The sequence below is a fragment of the Bubalus kerabau genome, chromosome 16 (genome assembly GCF_029407905.1).
Source record: "Bubalus kerabau isolate K-KA32 ecotype Philippines breed swamp buffalo chromosome 16, PCC_UOA_SB_1v2, whole genome shotgun sequence".
Taxonomy (NCBI): Eukaryota; Metazoa; Chordata; class Mammalia; order Artiodactyla; family Bovidae; genus Bubalus; species Bubalus kerabau.
This window is the reverse complement of record NC_073639.1, coordinates 68,196,900-68,216,513: the sequence shown is the minus strand read 5'-3', so window position 1 is coordinate 68,216,513 and position 19,614 is coordinate 68,196,900. Positions and strand designations below refer to the sequence as shown.

The following is a 19,614-nucleotide window of genomic DNA, read 5'->3' as shown; positions in this document are numbered from 1 at the left end:
TTCTTCTGTGTATTCCTGCTACCTCTTCTTAATATTTTCTGCTTCTGTTAGGTCCATACCATTTCTGTCCTTTATGGAGCCCATCTTTGCATGAAATGTTCCCTTGGTATCTCTAATTTTCTTGAGGAGATCTCTAGTCTTTCCCATTCTCTCATTTTCCTCTATTTCTTTGCATTGATCACTGAGGAAGGCTTTCTTATCTCTTCTTGCTATTCTTTGGAACTCTGCATTCAGTTGCTTATATCTTTCCTTTTCTCCTTTGCTTTTCGCTTCTCTTCTTTTCACAGCTATTTGTAAGGCCTCCTCAGACAGCCATTTTGCTTTTTTTGCATTTCTTTTCCATGGGGATGGTCTTGATCCCTGTCTCCTGTACATAGTCATGAACCTCATTCCACAGTTCATCAGGCACTCTGTCTATCAGATCTAGTCCCTTAAATCTATTTCTCACTTCCACTGTATAATCATAAGGATGGAATGTGGTCCACTGGAGAAGGGAATGGCAAACCACTTCAGTATTCTTGCCTTGAGAACCCCATGAACAGTATGAAAAGGCAAAATGATAGGATACTGAAAGAGGAACTCCCCAGGTCGGTAGATGCCCAATATGCTACTGGAGATCAGTGGAGAAGTAACTCCAGAAAGAATGAAGGGATGGAGCCAAAGCAAAAACAATACCCAGTTGTGGATGTGACTGGTGATAGAAGCAAGGTCCGATGCTGTAAGGAGCAATACTGCATAGGAACCTGGAATGTTAGGTCCACAAATCAAGGCAAATTGGAAGTGGTCGAACAGGAGATGGCAAGAGTGAACGTTGACATTCTAGGAATCAGCGAACTAAAATGGACTGGAATGGGTGAATTTAACTCAGATGACCATTATATCTACTACTGTGGGCAGGAATCCCTCAGAAGAAATGGAGTAGCCATCATGGTCAACAAAAGAGTCCGAAATGCAGTACTTGGAAGCAATCTCAAAAACGACAGAATGATCTCTGTTCGTTTCCAAGGCAAACCATTCAATATCACAGTAATCCAAGTCTATGCCCCAACCAGTAACGCTGAACAAGCTGAAGTTGAACGGTTCTATGAAGACCTACAAGACCTTTTAGAACTAACACCCAAAAAAGATGTCCTTTTCATTATAGGGGACTGGAATGCAAAAGTAGGAAGTCAAGAAACACCTGGAGTAACAGGCAAATTTGGCCTTGGAATACGGAATGAAGCAGGGCAAAGACTAATAAGAGTTTTGCCAAGAAAATGCACTGGTCATAGCAAACACCCTCTTCCAACAACACAAGAGAAGACTCTACACATGGACATCACCAGATGGTCAACACCGAAATCAGATTGATTATATTCTTTGCAGCCAAAGATGGAGAAGCTCTATACAGTCAGCAAAAACAAGACCAGGAGCTGACTGTGGCTCAGACCATGAACTCCTTATTGCCAAATTCAGACTTAAATTGAAGAAAGTAGGGAAAACCACTAGACCATTCAGGTATGACCTAAATCAAACCTAGTTACCTCACCACCAACCAATCAGAAGAAAGCCACACAACCTGCAGCTCTCCTCCACCACCACCAAATTCTGCCTATAAAAACCTCCCCTCAAACCATCGGGGAGTTCAGGGTTCTTGAGCATGAGTCAACCCATTCTCCTTGCCTGGCCTTGCAACACACCTTTCTCTGCTCCAAACTCCAACAATTTGGTTTGTTTGGCCTCACTGTGAGTCAGGCACATGAACTTGTATTCCGTCACGGGTGCAAAGGATTTAGGCTTAAATCAATACCAAACCCCGAATTTATAACTGAACTGCTTCCTCAGGGCAGTTCATTTAAGACTCTCTCACACCCCTCAGCGAGATGGGACTCTGCTATCTCATTAATAATACCAATCCTCATACCAATAAACAAAACAATTAACTCAGATTAAGAACACGTCATATGAAAAAGATAATTGGACAAATCCTGCAGACAAGACCTCCATCCCTTTATCTCCCATCCTGAGTTCAATGCTAGGAATCTAATATTCTCTTAAAGCCCAGACATCTATATATAGATTTTGCTTGTTATTCATTCCTCTTGTCCAGTGGGTTCCATCTCCAGCTCCACAATAGAATCACCTGGGGAGCTTTAAAAACCCACTCATGCCTGGGCCACCCCCACAAAGATGCTGATTAAATTGCCCAAGGCATTGTTTAAATGGCACTGCCTTGTTTACAAGCTCCCCCAGTTGATTCTGTTGTGTGGCCAGGATTGAGCTCCAACCTGGTTCTCAGACTTAACACACACACAGGATGGCTCCACAGGGTCACGGACGTAAAACTCAGGGATGGACTTCAGGGACCTCTTCAGGGGACGTAAGATGTGATTCTGCTCTAAGGTCATGTCTATCATGATAAGATTGTCCAGGTTTCTACAGAACGTCTCAGAAACCACAACCCAGCTCTTTCATATTCAGATTTTGCAGAACCTTGCTCCCAGGAGTCTGTGTGAGGCCAGGCCCTGTGAGGGCAGGACTGAGGCTGGGAGTGTGTGTATGACCTTGTGTGCTGGGTGGAGGGCGTTAACCGCTAGAGGGCTGTGATACTCACTGCTGCAGACATCTCCCGCTTGGAAGAGCTCGGTGGTGAGCAGGACTAATCCGTAGTAAGAAAACGCATTGGAAAACCTGCCAGGAAGCAAGCAAGAAGCGTAAGGAAATGATGGGAGAAATGCAAGCCCCCATTCCCATTCCATTGCGAAGGACTTCCACCCATAGCAGCACAGACTAGGCTTTGGGCTCAGCCCATACTGGGCCTTTGGACTGCTTGAGCAAGAAGATGGCGGGTACAAAACATACTGATGGACTAAAAGGAAGTGATCCTGTGTCCTTTGAAAGATCAAGAAAATTGAATTATAGGGACTTCCCTGGCAGTCCAGTGGTTAAGATAAATGCAGGGGGCATGGGTTTGCTCCCTGATCAGGGGACTAAGATCCCACATGCTGCACAGTGCAGAAAAAAAAAAAAAAAATACAAACACCAAAGAACTGAATTATATCACAGACAAGCCACCCCCAAGCTGTTCACTCAACTGGCAAAAGGAGGGGAAAAAAATGGGGGAACCAAAATTTGGTAGAAAACAGTCATTTTGACAGATGTCAACAGACATTAGAGCTTTTGGGTTGAGCTGAATAGGGAAGAGAAGGGAGATATATTTAATAACATAGGTATGCCCCACTTTCTGATGGAGAAGGAAATGGCAACCCACTCCAGTACTCTTGCCTAGAAAATCCCATGGATGGAGGAGCCTGGTAGGCTACAGTCCATGGGGTCGCAAAGAGTCGGACACGACTGAGCGACTTCACTTCACTTCCACTTTCTGAAAGCTTGCCTCACTGTACGTCACTTTTACGAAATCTATATTAGTACCTGTTTTTGCTCACCGGAAGAAATCCGAAGAGGATTTTCACTTTTACAAAAAAAGTGGGGAAAGCAAAAATAGCATCCAGTGTTTATTTTATAGAGGCAACTCTCACCCCAAGCAGCCACAGTGGCGCCACCAAGCTCCTTCCCCGAGAACTACGCTCAGCATCAGCATCAAGCTGCCATTACCTTTTTTTAAAAATTATTTTACTGAAGTATAGTTGATGTACAATGTTGTGTTAATTTCTGCTGTGCAGCGAAGTGATTCAGTTATACATAGAAATACACTCCTTTTCAGATTCAAGCTGCCATTCCCTTGGAACTGTTGTCTGTGAGCATCTGTACTTTATTTCCATTTATTATTTCTTCAATTAGCAAGATGTTCTTCCTTCTTATTTAGTCACTAAGTTGTGTCCGACTTTTTCTGTGACCCAATGGACTGTGACCTGTCAGGTCCCTCTGACCATGGGATTTCTCAGGCAAGAATACTGGGGTGGGTTGCCATTTCCTTCTCCAGGGGATCTTCCCCACCCAGGGATTGAAATTGTGTCTCCTGCTTGGCAGGCAGATTCTCTGCCGCTGAGCCACCTGGGAAGCTGCAAGCAAGATGTATCCTCAGGTAATTACCTCTTTGCTTTATGCCACTTCAGCTTGAGAAAGCTTTCATTGGAAACTCTACTTTTGTAACATTTTAATTTACTTATTTTTAATTGAAGGATAATCGCTTCACAATATTGTGTTGGTTTCTGCCATATATCAACATGAATCAGCCATAGGTATACACATGTTCCCTCCCTCTTAAACCTCCCTCCTGCCTCCCACCAGATCCCACCCCTCTAGGTGGTCACAGAGCCCCAGTTTGAGCTCCCTGGGTCATACAGCCAATTCCCACTGGCCACCTATCTTACATACGATAGTGTATATGTTTCCATGTTCTCTCTCCATTCATCCCACCTGCTCCTTCCCCGGTCTGTGTCCACAAGCCTATTTACTAAGTCTGCATCTCCACTACTGCCCTACAAATAGGTTCATCAATACCATCTTTCTAGATTCCATATATGCATGTTAGTATATGATATTTATTTTTCTTTTTCTGACTTACTTCACTCTGTATAATGGGCTCTAGGTTCATCTACCTCATTAAGTGAAAATGAAAGTCACTCAGTCATCTCCAACTCTGCGACCCCATGGACTATAAAGTCCATGGAATTCTCCAGGCCAGAATACTGGAGTGGGTAGCCATTCCCTTCTCCAGGGGATCTTCCCAACCCAGGGATCAAACCCAGGTCTCCTGCATTATAGTCATTAGAACTGACTCAAATGTGGAATACTCTACTTTTGAATAGCAGGGGCGAGGAAACTACAGAGCTGTCTCTGTGTTCAACGGAATCACTTCACCAAGCATTTATTAAACACCTGCTCTGTGCCCAGTCAAGTATGGAGTCTGCAGACTTCATGGGCATTTCAGATCAGAATGATGCAGTTAAATTCCAACTGTCCCAGGAACCAGAGTACTCAAGTCTGTAGGGTCAGAATATCGCGTCCTATAGTACAGCTATGTGGGAGCTCAGTCATTATCAGAAGCTGATGATTAATTTCCTTGCCTTACAATATGTGCTCCCAAATGTGATTTCTATAGTATTCTATAATTAGGCTGTAATCAGTTGCTTAGGATTTAAGTAGTGTCCATCCAACAGAATCACATGCACTCAAAGATAGATACTCTCAATTCTGTTTCCCCACCTTTTAAAATATCCTGCCAGCTCCATACGTGGACTGGGCACACAGCAGGTGTTAAAGCCTTTGTGAGCTGATTCAGTTCTTGGGGGACATGAAGGCAGAGCTGGAACCTGGTGCTGTATATCATCAAAGCTTTCCCCCCACCCTCTGCTACACTCCACCCCCCTACTCCGCTGCAACTGCCCTTTTTGAGGACTCTCCCCTGCTCATTAGCACCTCTGCTCAAAGGTGAATAGGAAAAGTGAGAACTGGTGAAAGCAGGCCACAAAGCCTCAACCGGGCTAATTTTCTGCACTGTTAATGCCATAGAAATTACACAGTTGGAAGAGTTGAGAGAATGGCTGAAATTTGACTAGCTGTGGGGTGAAAGGTGAGTACTTACTACAAATGCCCTCCAGTCAATGCCATGGTTGTTATTTAAGAAAAACTGGAACTAGATAAAAACTGAAAGTTCTGAGAATGCCCATGTTGATCAAATCAGGGGTTCCCCAAATATGGGCTCTGTGCTGGGTGGTACCCAAGGTAATATAAATGGAGAGTGGGCTGGATACAGCAAGAGTAATATAAATGGAGAGTGGGTTAGATACAGCAAAAGAATCTCTTTGTGAAAAAAAGATTCCCCTAAGTTTCCTTTTGATTCTTTAATCATATCTCAGTCTTACTTATGTGCTAACAAGTCCCTAACACCTCTCCTCTCTGTCTGTCTCTTAAGCACAGAGGCTTCGTGCCTCCCGCCTTGGTAAACCATCAATTTAGCTGCTTTTTACCGTATAGTCATCCCTCAGGATCCGTGGGGGATGGGTTTCAGGAGCCCCTGCGGACACCAGAATCCTTGGATGCTCAAGTCCATTATATAAAATGGTGCCATGTTTGCACATAACCTACACATGCGTGTGTGTACGTGCTCAGTGGTGTCTGACTCTTTGCAGGCCCATGGACTATAGCCCACCAGGCTCCTCTGCCCATGGGATTTTTCAGGCAAGAATACTGGAGTAGGTTGCCATTTCCTCCGCCAGGGGATCTTCCTGACCAAGGGATTGAACCCTGGACTCCTGCATTGCCTCTTTACCACTGAGCCACCTGGGAATCCCACATATCCTCCTGTATACTTCAAATCATCTCTGGATTACTTATAATACCAAATACAATGTAAGTGCTGTGTAAAGGATTGTAACTACAATGTAAATGCTAGTAAATAGTTGCCAATGCACAGCAATTTCAAGTTTTGCTTTTTAGAACTTCCTGGAATTTTTTTTTTTCTATTACTTTTCATCTATAGTTGGCTGAATCCTTGAGTGAAGCCTGCGGCTAGGGAGGGCTGACCATATTTATCTTTAAAAGCGACTTCTGTCTATGGTCTGCAATTACAGTTTTTCCTTAAAGCAGTTATACACAGTTTCCTTTTACAAGACATTTATCTGTCCTGCTGTATAGCACAGGCAATTACAGTCAGTGTCCTGGGATAAACCACAACAAAAAGAAGATAAAAAGAATGTATACATATATACACATGTGTATAAATATATCAAAAGAATATTAAAAGAATGTATACATATATATGTATAATTGAGTCACTTTGCTATACAGCAGAAATTAACACAGCATTGCAAATCAACTATACTTCAATTTTTAAAAAATTAGCAGAGTAAAAAGTGAGTCAAATAAAAGAAGACTAAGCAAACAAGAGTACAGGGGATACCTGAATAACACAGAGGTCAGGAAAGTGACGCTCAGTTTTGCAAACGTTGCCCAAGATGGAAGAGTTGTCACTGCATCGAGTTCAAACAAAACCCCAAACAGGGTGCAGATGAGGGGGACCCAGGCATGAACAAACAGCTCTTACCATATAAACCACAGCAACAAGGTTGTCCATCTAAAATGGGGTGTGAAAAGGTCCCTCATTTTGCCTCGGTCTTCCTGTTTCAAGACAAAGAATGCCATTTACTCCCCTCCCCTGCAGATGTGTGGGCAGTGGCCATGTACCTACCCCAGAAGGAAATATCCACCTGCCCCAAAAAAACACTTGCTGCCGGGTACTCTGGAACACAGGGAGGCCCCTGCGGCAGCCGCTCCTTTCCAAAGAGAAGCCCACCACTGGAGCATCCAGTCTTGTCACTTTCACTTTGCAACACACGTTGGAAATCACTGCATACTTTCTCCATCTGGAGCATCTTGATACAGAAGGGAGCGGGGAGAATGCAGTCTCTCCCCAAAGGCAACTAAACGAGCCTCCTGCCCCCCAGGCTCTTTGGGAGGCCCCCCTGCCCCACCCCTGTGCTTCCCAAAGCAAATCTGGGGTATGTCCTTGGCTTCCATGCTGTCAGACCCAGCCTAATACTTCCTCTCGAGCTGGCGAAATTCCATTCAGTTCTTTTCACCCAATATAGAGACAATCAGAAATATAATTTTATTTTTAAAAATAATTTCCTCGTAAGCTCTGTTGTTTGCTTAAGGGTATTTGTGATGTTTCTATAAGCTGCAGGGTTGATTCTTGAGGGCAGGGACTGCAGTCTTCAAATTTGGCTCCTTTTTCCCCCTTGCACCTGGGGTAGGTGCTCAGCTGTTTGTACTGCGGTGGAGTCCCTGACGGTGTTGCCGTGGGGAGCAATGCACCATCCATTAAGGATGTCTACATGGGTGCGGTGTAGTGCCCTGGATATAAGTCTGTAATGGCACTTCTTAATGTGGTTTTATTGTCGAGCAACCACATCTGCTAATCAGACTTCCTGGGTGCTCAAAGATAAAATCGAAGCAAGAGTAGTTACAGGACCCATGAGGGGATATTATAGGACATTTCTCTAGTCATTGGCTAAACGCTCCAGGTGGCACTTTTAAGACTTGGCAATGAAAATACACAGATTGAAGTTGCCAAATTCCCCTTGCAGGTCCTGTCCACTGCACCCCCACCCTCTCACGTACACAAGCTCCCCAGCTCACGTGGCAACACATGCGATCTGTCCGCCTGGCACTGACCTGTCTGGAAATGATGAGTTTCCCCAGAGGCATGGGAGCTCCGTTTTCCGTGGCTATTCTCTTTAAGGTGGCGATGGCCTTCTCCTGGTTCCCCGACAGCACATCGTACCTCGCACTCTCCGGGAGCCACTGTGGGGACAGGAGACCGAGATGTGGTCGGCTGCAGCAGAACACAACCCTTGGTCCCAACCACACGCTCTCACCTGTGTGTGAAGTCCTTAAGGCCGGAGTCTCTGGGGCCAGAAGCCTGGCTTCAAGTCCCGGCGCTGCCATTGATTAAATGGCTTTGTGACCTTAAACAATAACTTGACCTCTCTGTGCCTCCATTTCCTCATCCATCAAATGGGGATAATAATAGATCCCCCCTCTTAGGATTGTTGAGAGGATTAGATGGGATTATCCTAAGTGCTCAGCACAGTGCTGGGAATGGTTGATATAGCTGCCATTGTGGTCGTTGCTATGAGTATAATTTGGTGCTTCTGAGTTCCAGGTGACGGCTGAATTAAGACTGCTGCCAAAAAAATGTTTCACCTCTCTCAACACCATCATCATCATCACCTCTACCTCTCAAGAAACTACACATCACCTGTGTTTAGCATCATCTTGAAAACTCAATCTAAGAGATAGAAAGAAATCAGAAATACCTTTAGGCCTAATAGAGTCCCAACCTCACGTGACTAGATAAAGGTATCTCCATAAAACAAAGTAATAGTCATCTGTGAAATAAGAGAGTATGAGACTTGGAGTCAGAAGATCTGGTTCAAGTGATTTCTGTTACTTATTAGTTGTATGCTTTTTGACAAGTCAATCAACCTCTCTGGGCCTCAGTTTCCTCATCAGGAAAATGAGAATGTAGCAGAGATTAAAATTCATGCTTCCCTTTCCATAGTATAGAGTTGTCTTCAGATATGGCTACCCAGCCAGAAACTACATTTCCCAGCACCTCTTGCACCTAGGCAAGGCCATGTGACATGCTTTCACCAATGGCATATAAGCAGAATATTCCTGGCCAAGTTATGCCCTTCTTCAGTCTATGTGTAGAAGATCCCAAAGGCTTCCCTGGTGGCTCATCAGTAAAGAATCCACCTGCCGCTGGATCCACCCAGGAGACATGGGTTCTGTCTCTGGGTCAGGAAGAGCCCTTGGAGAAGGAAATGGCAACCCACTCCAGTATTTTTGCCCAGAAAATCCCATGGATGTAGGAGCCTGGCAGGCTACAGTCCATGGGGTTGCAAAGAGTTGGACATGAGTTGGTGACTAAACAACAATGGAAGATTCCAAAGCCCTACACAATAGTAGAGCTACAGGCTAGAAGGAAGCTGGGCCCAGAATCACACTTGTCAAACAGAAGCACCCATTCTGGACTGTTCTGTGAATGAGAAATAAACTCCTAGCGTGTTAAGTTACTGAATATGCAGGCTTTTCTTGTTACAGAAGCATCCAGCCATGCTTGAAGCCAGATATTTAAAATTCTATCATATGGGTTGAATTGGGTTTTTGTCACTTGCAACTGAAGAATACCAGCTGTTCCAAACACACTCCCCTTAAGTGTAGATCCTGCATGGGGGGATGGGGCAAGAGATCTCCCACCCCCTTGATATCTCCCTCAAGGACATCCCAGCAGAGTCTGTCTGGAGGAAACCTGACGCCCTATACCGGGCCTACCCCTGGCCCTGTTCCTTTGTCTCATTTCCTGATCAAAAGAAATAATCTTAAACATGGCTTTGGTGTCCTCCTCCACACCCTCCCCACTGAAATACAGTGAATGGCAAGAGACCAAAAGCAAAGGCTGAGGTCTCTTAATGGATACCTACAAAACACAGGATCGCAAAGAGGAGGAGTGGGACAGCTGAGAGGATGAGCAGCCAGCGCCAGCCCAGGCTGGGCATCACAAACACAGCCAGGACGACCTCGAACACTGTCCCGATGGCCCAGAACACCTGGCAGGGGAGAACGGGGGTCAGTCAAGGTGCAGCTCTGGTCCACACAGTGTGCAATTCCAGGGCCGCTGTAGACAAGGTTCTCCACGTGGGTGCGAGGATCCTTGAGGTCAGGAAGGTAAGAATGGCCGTCCCTTTTCCTGTGGTCCATATGGGTAGGCCAGGGCCTCCACGCTGTCCAACTCCTGAGGGTGCCACCCACACTATAATATTTGCATGGCACCCACTGGAGTGTGCACTGTGGCAGCTCTAGTTACAGAGATCAAAACAATCAATATTGTGTGAGGCCAACAGAGAAGTGGACACATTGGGTTTTGTCTACTGATATTCACCTTCCTTGCCCAAGAGTGCCCCGGTCTCCTTTATCAGAACTGCCACTCCCGTGGAGCTGAACATCTTCTGTCTGCTTCTCTGAGTCACTCCATGCTTTTCCACCTTGCTCTTTGTATGGACCTCATCCACAGACTCCCTGTCCTCTGGCTTTACATTGGGTGCAGCCAATGGGGGAACCCCATAGGAGATGAGAGGAAAGACAGATGAGGGTGTTTATTCCAGCAGGATGGGCATGGGCTGGCTGCACCCTTCAGCTGAAGGTTCTCAGAAAGGACAGGGAGCAGGCAATGAGGGCCACTCAGGGTTCAGAATCAGCAGCAGATGCATTTCAGTATTTAAACTGGTTCATCCATACCAGTGTGGACCAGCTGACCACCACCCCTGATTGTCAGGGGTAGACACAGTCAGGACGGTTGGGCAGTGGGGTCAATGTGATCAATACTATCATGTGAAAAAAAAAACTGTCATGTGGTCATGGTGTTTAGGGAGGATTCTGACTCAGTGTCCAGCAGGGACAAATAATATTACCACTGCATGGAGGAGGGCCATTAGGCAGTTGCAAATTTGTCCTGAGGGCTTCCAGATGGTAGTTGGAAAACGGGTCATAGGACCCTGGCAGAGGGAGGGCTTGAGAGGGACTGACTGGTCCAGGAGATTTTTAAGGCAGTCTACTGGCCACAGAGGTGGCCGTGAATGGGGATCTCACATATGACACGAGTGAGTCTGGATACAAACAGAGGTAATGAATGATGACGGGTGAAGGGCAGGAGTTTGGTCCACTCAAGCTACACTATTCAAAACCAACTCTCAGATAAAAGTCATTTCTAGTTCAAGAAGGACGTTCTACCTGCCTGCCACCGGTTTTTTTTTTTTCCAGGGATGGTAGACTGATTTTGCTTGTTGTTGGAGGAATTTATGCATATTGCCAAACCACCATGCTGAAATCAACATAACTGATTCATTTTAATCCGTGCATATTGCATTCTTCTTAAACTCCCCAATCTTCTTCCTGTGGCTCAAGACACAGGAAATCTGCTGCTCAGAGACCAAGTATTCTTCAGACTCCCAGACCGTCCTCCTTACCTCAATCAGCAAAATACACTTAGCTCTGGCTTTCATGGGAAGGAACTCAGCATACAGTGTGACCCTGGGAAAGCAAAAGAGAGAGAGGGAATTAATGTCAGGGCTGAGTGGGCAGATTGCTGTGGTTTTCCGGATTTTTTCAGCCAAAGAAAAAGTCAATGTCATTTAGTCTTACTTCTCAGTGTATTTCAGTAAGTCTCTCCCTGTTTTGGTGTTCTCTCTCTTTGATCTCTCCATCTCTCTGCTTGAAACCCTAGCTGAGACCATATTCAAGAATATTGAACCCAGCACTTCTTTGGCGGTCCAGTAGGTTAGACTCCATGCTTCCATTGCCGGGGGCATGGGTTCAGTCCCTGGTGAGGGGACTAAGATCCTGCATGCCACATGGCCAAAAAAAAAAACTCTCTGTGCCCTGTTTTTACTGAATATATAAATAGTATTTCTGTGCTACTTTAATAGTATTTCCATGTTATTTATCCTCTTACACACATATATTCCACCATATTCATGGGCCATATTTTCCTTAATAATAGCTACCTGTTATTGAGGACCTACTATATGCCAAATGTTTTCCTAGATGACCTACATGAATTATCTCACTCAATCAACGACAAACATGGAGAATCAACAGGGTAGGTAATTATAATTCCCACTGTGTGTGTGTACCTTTAGCTCCCATTTTCATCTCTGTATCTGCGTCAAGTGAGTGAAGACTCTTTGTGACTGTATAGTTCATGGAATTCTCCAGGCCAGAACACTGGAGTGGGTAGCTGTTGCATCCTCCAGGGGATCTTCCCAATCCAGTGATCAAACCCAGGTCTCCTGCATTGTGGGCAGATTCTTTACCAGCTGAGCCACCAGGGAAGCCCAAGAATAGTGAAGTGGGTAGCCTACCCCTTCTCCAGTGGATCTTCCCAACCCAGGAATCGAACCAGGGTCTCCTGCATTGCAGGTGGATTCTTTACCAACTGAGCTAACAGGGAAGCCGGTCAAATAAGTTGTTATTTGACTAGGATCACATAGCTAGTAAATTAGCAAGTAGAAGAGCCATACTTTTAATCCAAGTCTGTCTATATTATGCACCCCTTCATTCACTTTCCTATTTAGGTGGTTTCACAATTATAAACAATACTTCAACAAGCATCTTTCATCTTAAATCTTTGTTCACATGTGTTTTCCTTAGGATGGATTCTTATAGTAGAATTTGAGTCAAAGGGTATGCATATTTTAAGGCTTTCGATAAATATCACCAAAGTGGTTCCCAAAAATGTTGTTTCAATTTATATTCCTACAAATACCTCTCTCAACACAAACCATTAGGAATTTCATTAACTCAGCTTTGAGAATGGAGACCAATTGCCGGCATTGTAAAAGATGACAGTGATTATCACGAATGACTTTGGAATTTTATTAATATTCTCCAAGTGGTGTTCCTGTATTATTTTTAAAAATCAATAATACTGAAATAAGAAGTGTGTTTACATTTTTCTCCACCAAATTAAAGTCAAGTTACTAACCATGAAAAAATGTGCTATAGTATATTCTAAAGACAAAGCTAATCCTTAGATGTCAAGGATTTGTTTGGACATGCTATAGTGAACGGGAGAAGGCAATGGCACCCCACTCCAGTACTCTTGCCTGGAAAATCCCATGGACGGAGGAGCCTGGAAGGCTGCAGTCCATGGGGTCGCTGAGGGTTGGGCACGACTGAACAACTTCACTTTCACTTTTCACTTTCCTGCATTGGAGAAGGAAATGGCAACCCACTCCAGTGTTCTTGCCTGGAGAATCCCAGGGATGGGGGAGCCTGGTGGGCTACCATCTATGGGGTTGCACAGAGTCGGACACAACTGAAGTGACTTAGCAGCAGCAGCTATAATGAACTTAGAGCATGCAACCTTTTTATTTTAGGTATATAAGTGGTACAGGAATGCATTCTCATTGTGAATAATCTAGCAATATGTAAGAATACAAAGTATCTGAAGAATCTTCCTCTTCCCCCTTACCCCTGCTTCCATTCCCCTGCCCCAATGCCATGACTAATAGCTGTTTGCTTTGCAAACTTCCAGCCCCTTCTCTATGTAAATGAACATATAAATTTAAAACTGAACAGATATTTTTCCAAAGAAGACATAACAGATGGTAACAGGCACATGAAAAGATGTTCAACATCACAAATCATCAGGGAAATGCAAATCAAAACCACCACAAACTATCACCTCACACCTGTCAGAATGGTCATTATCAAAAAGACAACAAATAACAAGCATTGATGAGGATGCGGAGAGAAAAGAACCCTCCTGCAGCGTTGGTGGGAATGTAAATTAGTGCAGTCACTATGGTAAACATTATGGGGGTGCCTCAAAAATTAAAAAGAGAACTATCATATGATCCAGCAATTCCACTCCTGGGTATTCATCTGAAAAAATGAAAACACTGATTCAAAAAGATATATGCACCTCTGTGTTCACCGCAGCATTATTTACAATAGGCAAGGTTCAGAAGCAACCTGTGTCCAACAACAGACAAATGGATAAAGAAGATGTGGCTATAAACATATATATATATACATATATATACACATACACACATACATTTATATATACACAATAGAATATTAACCACTAAAAAAGAATTAAATCTTGTTATTTGCAACAACATGGATGAACCTAGAGAGTATTATACTAAGAGAAGTAAGTCAGACAGAGAAAGACAAATGCTGTGTGATTTCACTTATATGTGAAATCTCAAAAACAAAACAAATAAACAAACATAGCAAGCAGAAATAGAGTCATAGATAAGAGAACAGACAGGTGGTTGCGGGGCCAAAGTGACAACCAGGTGACGGACATGAAGAGGTAAAAACTTCCAGCTGCAAAATAAATGAGTCATGGGTATGAAATGCATGCTGTGAGGTCTCTACACTGGAATTAATTACATAATAATAGTAGTAATTGGGCTTTCCATGGGGGCACTAGTGGTAAAGAATCTGCATGCCAATGCAGGAGATGGCAGAGACGTGGGTTTGATCCCTGGGTCAGGAAGACCTCCTGGAGGAGGAAATGATTACCCATTCCAGTATTCTTGCCTGAAAAATTCCATAGATAGCAGAGCCTGGTGGGCTACAGTCCATGGAGCAACAAACTCAGACACGTGCTGAGCTCATGTGCTCAGACACGACTGAGCACAATAGTAATAATAAATTTAACCATGACATCTTTTTTCTTCCCTTCCCTTCTCCTTCCTTCGCACACATGCAGTGTATGGCCAGTGTTCCATTCATACAAATGGCCCCATTCTTACCACTTCCAGCTATGCCAGTCCAACTCGCAACTGTCAGCACCTGTAAGTCTCCCCTGAGTGCTTTCCCTGGTCATTAAAGCTTGCTTTGCCAACCCGTGTGGTAGACCAGCAGTGCCAAGGAATTTAACTTCCCAGGAGCAGCTCCCAACAAACCACAGTTCGCTCGTCTCTTGACCAGGACAATCTGGAGAATGTGTTGCAGTCTCTCAGAGGAAAGTCCCTGCTCCTGAGTGCCTATGTCAGGATCTGCTCCTGATAAGACAGTTTGGAAGTCTTTCCATAATAATCTATATCGATCTACCAGATTATTTTTTAACAGCTGCAATCCTATCGATGAACTTAGATTGTTTTCAATTTCTTGTTTTCGTAGCCTATGCCACAAGGAACATCTCTTCCTGTAATTGTGCCCCGCATTATTTATAGCAGTTCATTATGAAAAAGAGTAATTTGGGATTCATTCAAAGTAGGGGGATTATTGCAATCAGGTTAAAGACTCAAAGAACGAGCAATGAAATTAGCAACGCTAAGAAGCAAATGATACAGACGTGAATAAATCCCCTCTGCAAGTAATTGCATTTTTGGCACTTGACAGTTAGAGATTTGCCATTTGGATCACACGCTTGGAGAGAAATGACCTGGGATCTCCATCTGGCATTTCTGCTTGGTCTTTGGGGAAAGAGCAGTGTCAAGGTCAGATGTGTGAGCAAGCTGATTCTAGACAACAAATCTAAAGAAACTTCTGAGGCAGGTCTCAAGGTAGCACAGATGGGCAGCTACCTGGGGTATTTGTCTTTAAGAGTGGCTAAAACAGTCAGTAGGATGCCAGGTGGGGCAGGCTTCCAGCTCATAGGTAAGTAGTGTTTCTGCTGAGATACACAGCGCCCTCTACTGGAAATAATAAACCATCTCCCCGGGTGCCAGCCTGCGTCTTCTATTTTTTGTGTGTGAGGCACGATGTGACTGGTGATGGAAGTAAACTCCGATGCTGTAAAGAACAATATTGCATAGGAACCTGGAATGTTAGGCCCATGAATCAAGGTAAATTGGAAGTGGTCAATTTACCTTGAGATGGCAAGAGGAATAGGTGATCTAAAATGGACTGGAATGGGTGAATTTAACTCAGATGACCGTTATATCTACTACTGTGGGCAAGAATCCCTTAGAAGAAATGGAGTAGCCCTCATAGTCAACAAAGAGTCCAAAATGCAGTACTTGGATGTAATCTCAAAAATGACAGAATGATCTCTGTTCGTTTCCAAGGCAAACCATTTAGTATCACAGTAATCCAAATCTATGCCCCAACAAGTAATGCTGAAGAAGCTGAAGTTGAACGGTTCTATGAAGACCTACAAGACCTTTTAGAACTAACACCCCAAAAAGATGTCCTTTTCATTATAGCAGACTAGAATGCAAAAGTAGGAAGTCAAGAGATACCTGGAGTAACATTTTGTACTCCAAGGCAAATTCGGCAAATGAATTTGGGCAAAGGCTAACAGAGTTTTGCCAAGAGAATGCACTGGTCATAACAAACACCCTCTTCCAATAACACAAGAGAAGACTCTACACATGGACATCACCACATGGTCAATACCGAAATCAGGTTGATTACATTCTTTGCAGCTGAAGATGGAGAAGCTCTATACAGTCAGCAACAACAAGACGGGGAGCTGACTGTGGCTCAGATCACAAACTCCTTATTGCCAAATTCAGACTTAAATTGAAAAAGGAGGGAAAACCACTAGACCATTCAGGTATGACCTAAATCAAATCACTTACAATTATACATTGGAAGTGACAAATAGATTCAAGGGATTACATCTGATAGACAGAGTGCCTGAAGAACTATGGACAGATGTTCCTGACACTGTACAAGAGGCAGGGATCACCCCCAAGAAAAAGAAATGCAAAAAGGCAAACTGGCTGTCTGAGGAGGCCTTACAAATAACTAGGAAAAGAAGAGAAGCAAAAAGCAAAGGAGAAAAGGAAAGATATAAGCAACTGAATGCAGAGATCCAAATATCAGGGAGAGATAAGAAAGCCTTCCTTAGTGATCAATGCAAAGAAATAGAGGAAAACAATAGAATGGGAAAGACTAGAGATCAGAAATGGTATGGACCAACAGAAGCAGAGATTAAGAGAGGTGGCAAAAATACACAGAACAACTACACAAAAAAGATCTTCATGACCCAGATAACCACGATGGTGTGATCACTCACCTAGAGCCAGACATCCTGAGATGCAATGTCAAGTGGGCCTTAGGAAGCATCACTACATACAAAGCTAGTGGAGGTGATGGAATTCCTGAGCTGAGCTGTTTAAAATTTCTAAAAGAATGCTGTGAAGTGTGCACTCATGAGCAAATCTGAAAACCAGTGCAACTGGGGTTCATTCCAATCCCAAAGAGAATGCCAAAAAAAGTTCAAACTACCACACAATGGCACTCATTTCAAGCTAGCAAAGTAACTGGTCAAAATTCTCCAAGCTAGTCTTCAACAGTACATGAACCGAGAACTTCCAGGTGTTCAAGCCGAATTTCCCAAATTGCAGTCATAGGGAGAAAAAGCAAGAGAATTCAGAAAAACAACTACTTCTGCTTCACTGACTGTGTGGATCATGAGAAACTGGAAAATTCTTAAAGAGATGGGAATACCAGACCACCTTACCTTGCCTCCTGAGAAATCTGTATGCAGGCCAAGAAGCAATAGTTAGAACTGGAACAACAGACTGGTTTCGAATTGGGAAAGGAGTACTTCAAGACTGTATATTGTTACCCTGCCTATTTAACATCGTGTGAAATGCTGGGCTGGATGAAACACAAGCTGGAATCAAGATTGCCATGAGAAATATCAATAACCTCAGATATGCAGATGACACCACCCTTATGGATGACACCACCCTTATGGCAGAAAATGAAGAAGAACTAAACATCCTCTTGATGAAAGTGAAAGAGGAGAGTGAAAAAGTTGGCTTAAAACTCAACATTCAGAAAACTAAGATCATGGCATCTGGTCCCATTACTTCATGGCAAATAAATGGGGAAACAATGGAAACAGTGACAGACTTTATTTTTTTGGGCTCCAAAATCACTGCAGATGGTGACTGCAGCCATGAAATTAAAAGACGTGTGCTCCTTAGAAGAAAAGCTATGACCAACCTAGACAGCATATTAAAAAGCAGAGACATTACTATGCTGACAAAGGTCCGCCTAGTCAAAGCTATGGTTTTCCAGTGGTCATGTATGGATGTGAGAGTTGGACCGTAAAGAACGCTGAGAACCGAAGAATTGATGCTTTTGAACTGTGGTGCTGGAGAAGACTCTTGAGAGTCCCTTGGACTGCAAGGAGATCCAACCAGTCCATCCTAAAGGAAATCAGTCCTGAATATTCACTGGAAGGACTGATGCTGAAGCTGAAGCTCCAAAACTTTGGCCACCTGATGCAAAGAACTGACTCATTTGAAAAGACCCTGATGCTGGGAAAGATAGAATGTGGGAGGAGAAGGGGATGACAGAGGATGAGATGGTTGGATGGCATCACCAACTGGATGGACATGAGTTTGAGCAAGCTCTGGGAGTTGGTGATGGACGGGGAAGCCTGGCGTGCTGCAGTCCATGGGGTCACAAAGAGTTGGATACAACTGAACGACTGAACTTAGTTACTTACTATGTGCAACTATTTTTGCCTGGAAAATTCCATGGACAGAGGAGCCTGGAGGGCTACAGTCCATGGGGTCTTAAAGAGTCAGACACGACTGAGTGGCTGAGCAATTAGAGGTGATTATTGTTTTGGGGTTCCTATGTACATTTTTCTAAAGTTTCTAAAACAAAAATGTACTGTTTCCTGCCTCAACTTTTCACATCAGTATTTAAAACACTGAACCACCTCCTTCTCAGGCTCAGTGGATGGCCCTATGCAAGAAAATGGAAAGTGAACAAATAATTCTTTCTTCAGCCTCCCAAAACCAAACCCTAAGAGAACAATCCACATTGCTTTGCTTTTCTTCCTGTTAAAATAGATCTTCCCACATCCAACTTTTCTTATTTAGACACTATTTAGTTTTCATTTAGTGTTAGCTAGAAATATCACTTCTCTTTTCTGGAACATAGACATGTCTTCGAGATTTATTTCTACTCATTAGCACTTAAGCCTGTTTAAAACTTAAACAAAACAAAAAACTTTAAAATGTCAACAGCACCAAAAAATGAACACCCTAAAACTGCAACTGGATTCCACTATCCTGTCACTTGGTTTTCGTTGTAAACTAAACTGCTTAGTGGCCTAAATGAGTAAACATTCATTATTTTCCCCCAAAATGTATTGTTTGTAATGATAAAGTTACATGTAACTCTTTTGCTTGGATTAAAGTCTCTTCCTTCTTGTGGCTATGTAAATTGGTACAGCCACTATGGAGAACAGTATGAGGTCTCCTTAAAAAACTAAAATTAGAGTTATCATATGATCCTGTAATACCACTCTAGGGCATATATTCAGAGAAAACCATACTCTGGAAAGACAATACACCTCAGTGTTGACTGAAACACTGTTCACAACAGCTAAGACATGGGAATAACCTAACTGTCCATCAACAAAGAAATGGATAAAGAAGATGTGGTATATTTATGCAACAGACTATCACTCAACAGCAAACAAAGAATGAAACATGTCATATGCAGCAACAGGAAGAGACCTAGAGATTATCATACTAAGTGGAGGAAGCCAGAGGGAGAAAGATAAATATCGTATGATACCGCTTATATGTGGAAACTAGAAAAAAGGTACAAGTGAACTTATATAAAACGAAACAGAAATAGACCCAGAGACAGAAAAGAAACTTCTGG

The 19,614-nt window shown here is 43.5% G+C and overlaps 1 protein-coding gene across 1 annotated transcript in view; it reads right to left on the bottom strand.

The window, feature by feature from the left end:
* The window catches only part of SVOP (SV2 related protein), a 71,833-nt gene that overhangs the window by 9,036 nt on the left and 43,183 nt on the right, over window positions 1–19,614 (bottom strand). Inside the window, exons 7-11 of the mRNA XM_055549958.1 lie at window positions 11,475–11,538; window positions 9,933–10,058; window positions 8,119–8,247; window positions 6,989–7,062; window positions 2,594–2,670 (exon numbers count right to left, since the gene is read on the bottom strand). Of these exons, the coding sequence (XP_055405933.1) occupies window positions 2,594–2,670; window positions 6,989–7,062; window positions 8,119–8,247; window positions 9,933–10,058; window positions 11,475–11,538 (470 nt within the window). The remainder of the gene's footprint in view (window positions 1–2,593; window positions 2,671–6,988; window positions 7,063–8,118; window positions 8,248–9,932; window positions 10,059–11,474; window positions 11,539–19,614) is intronic.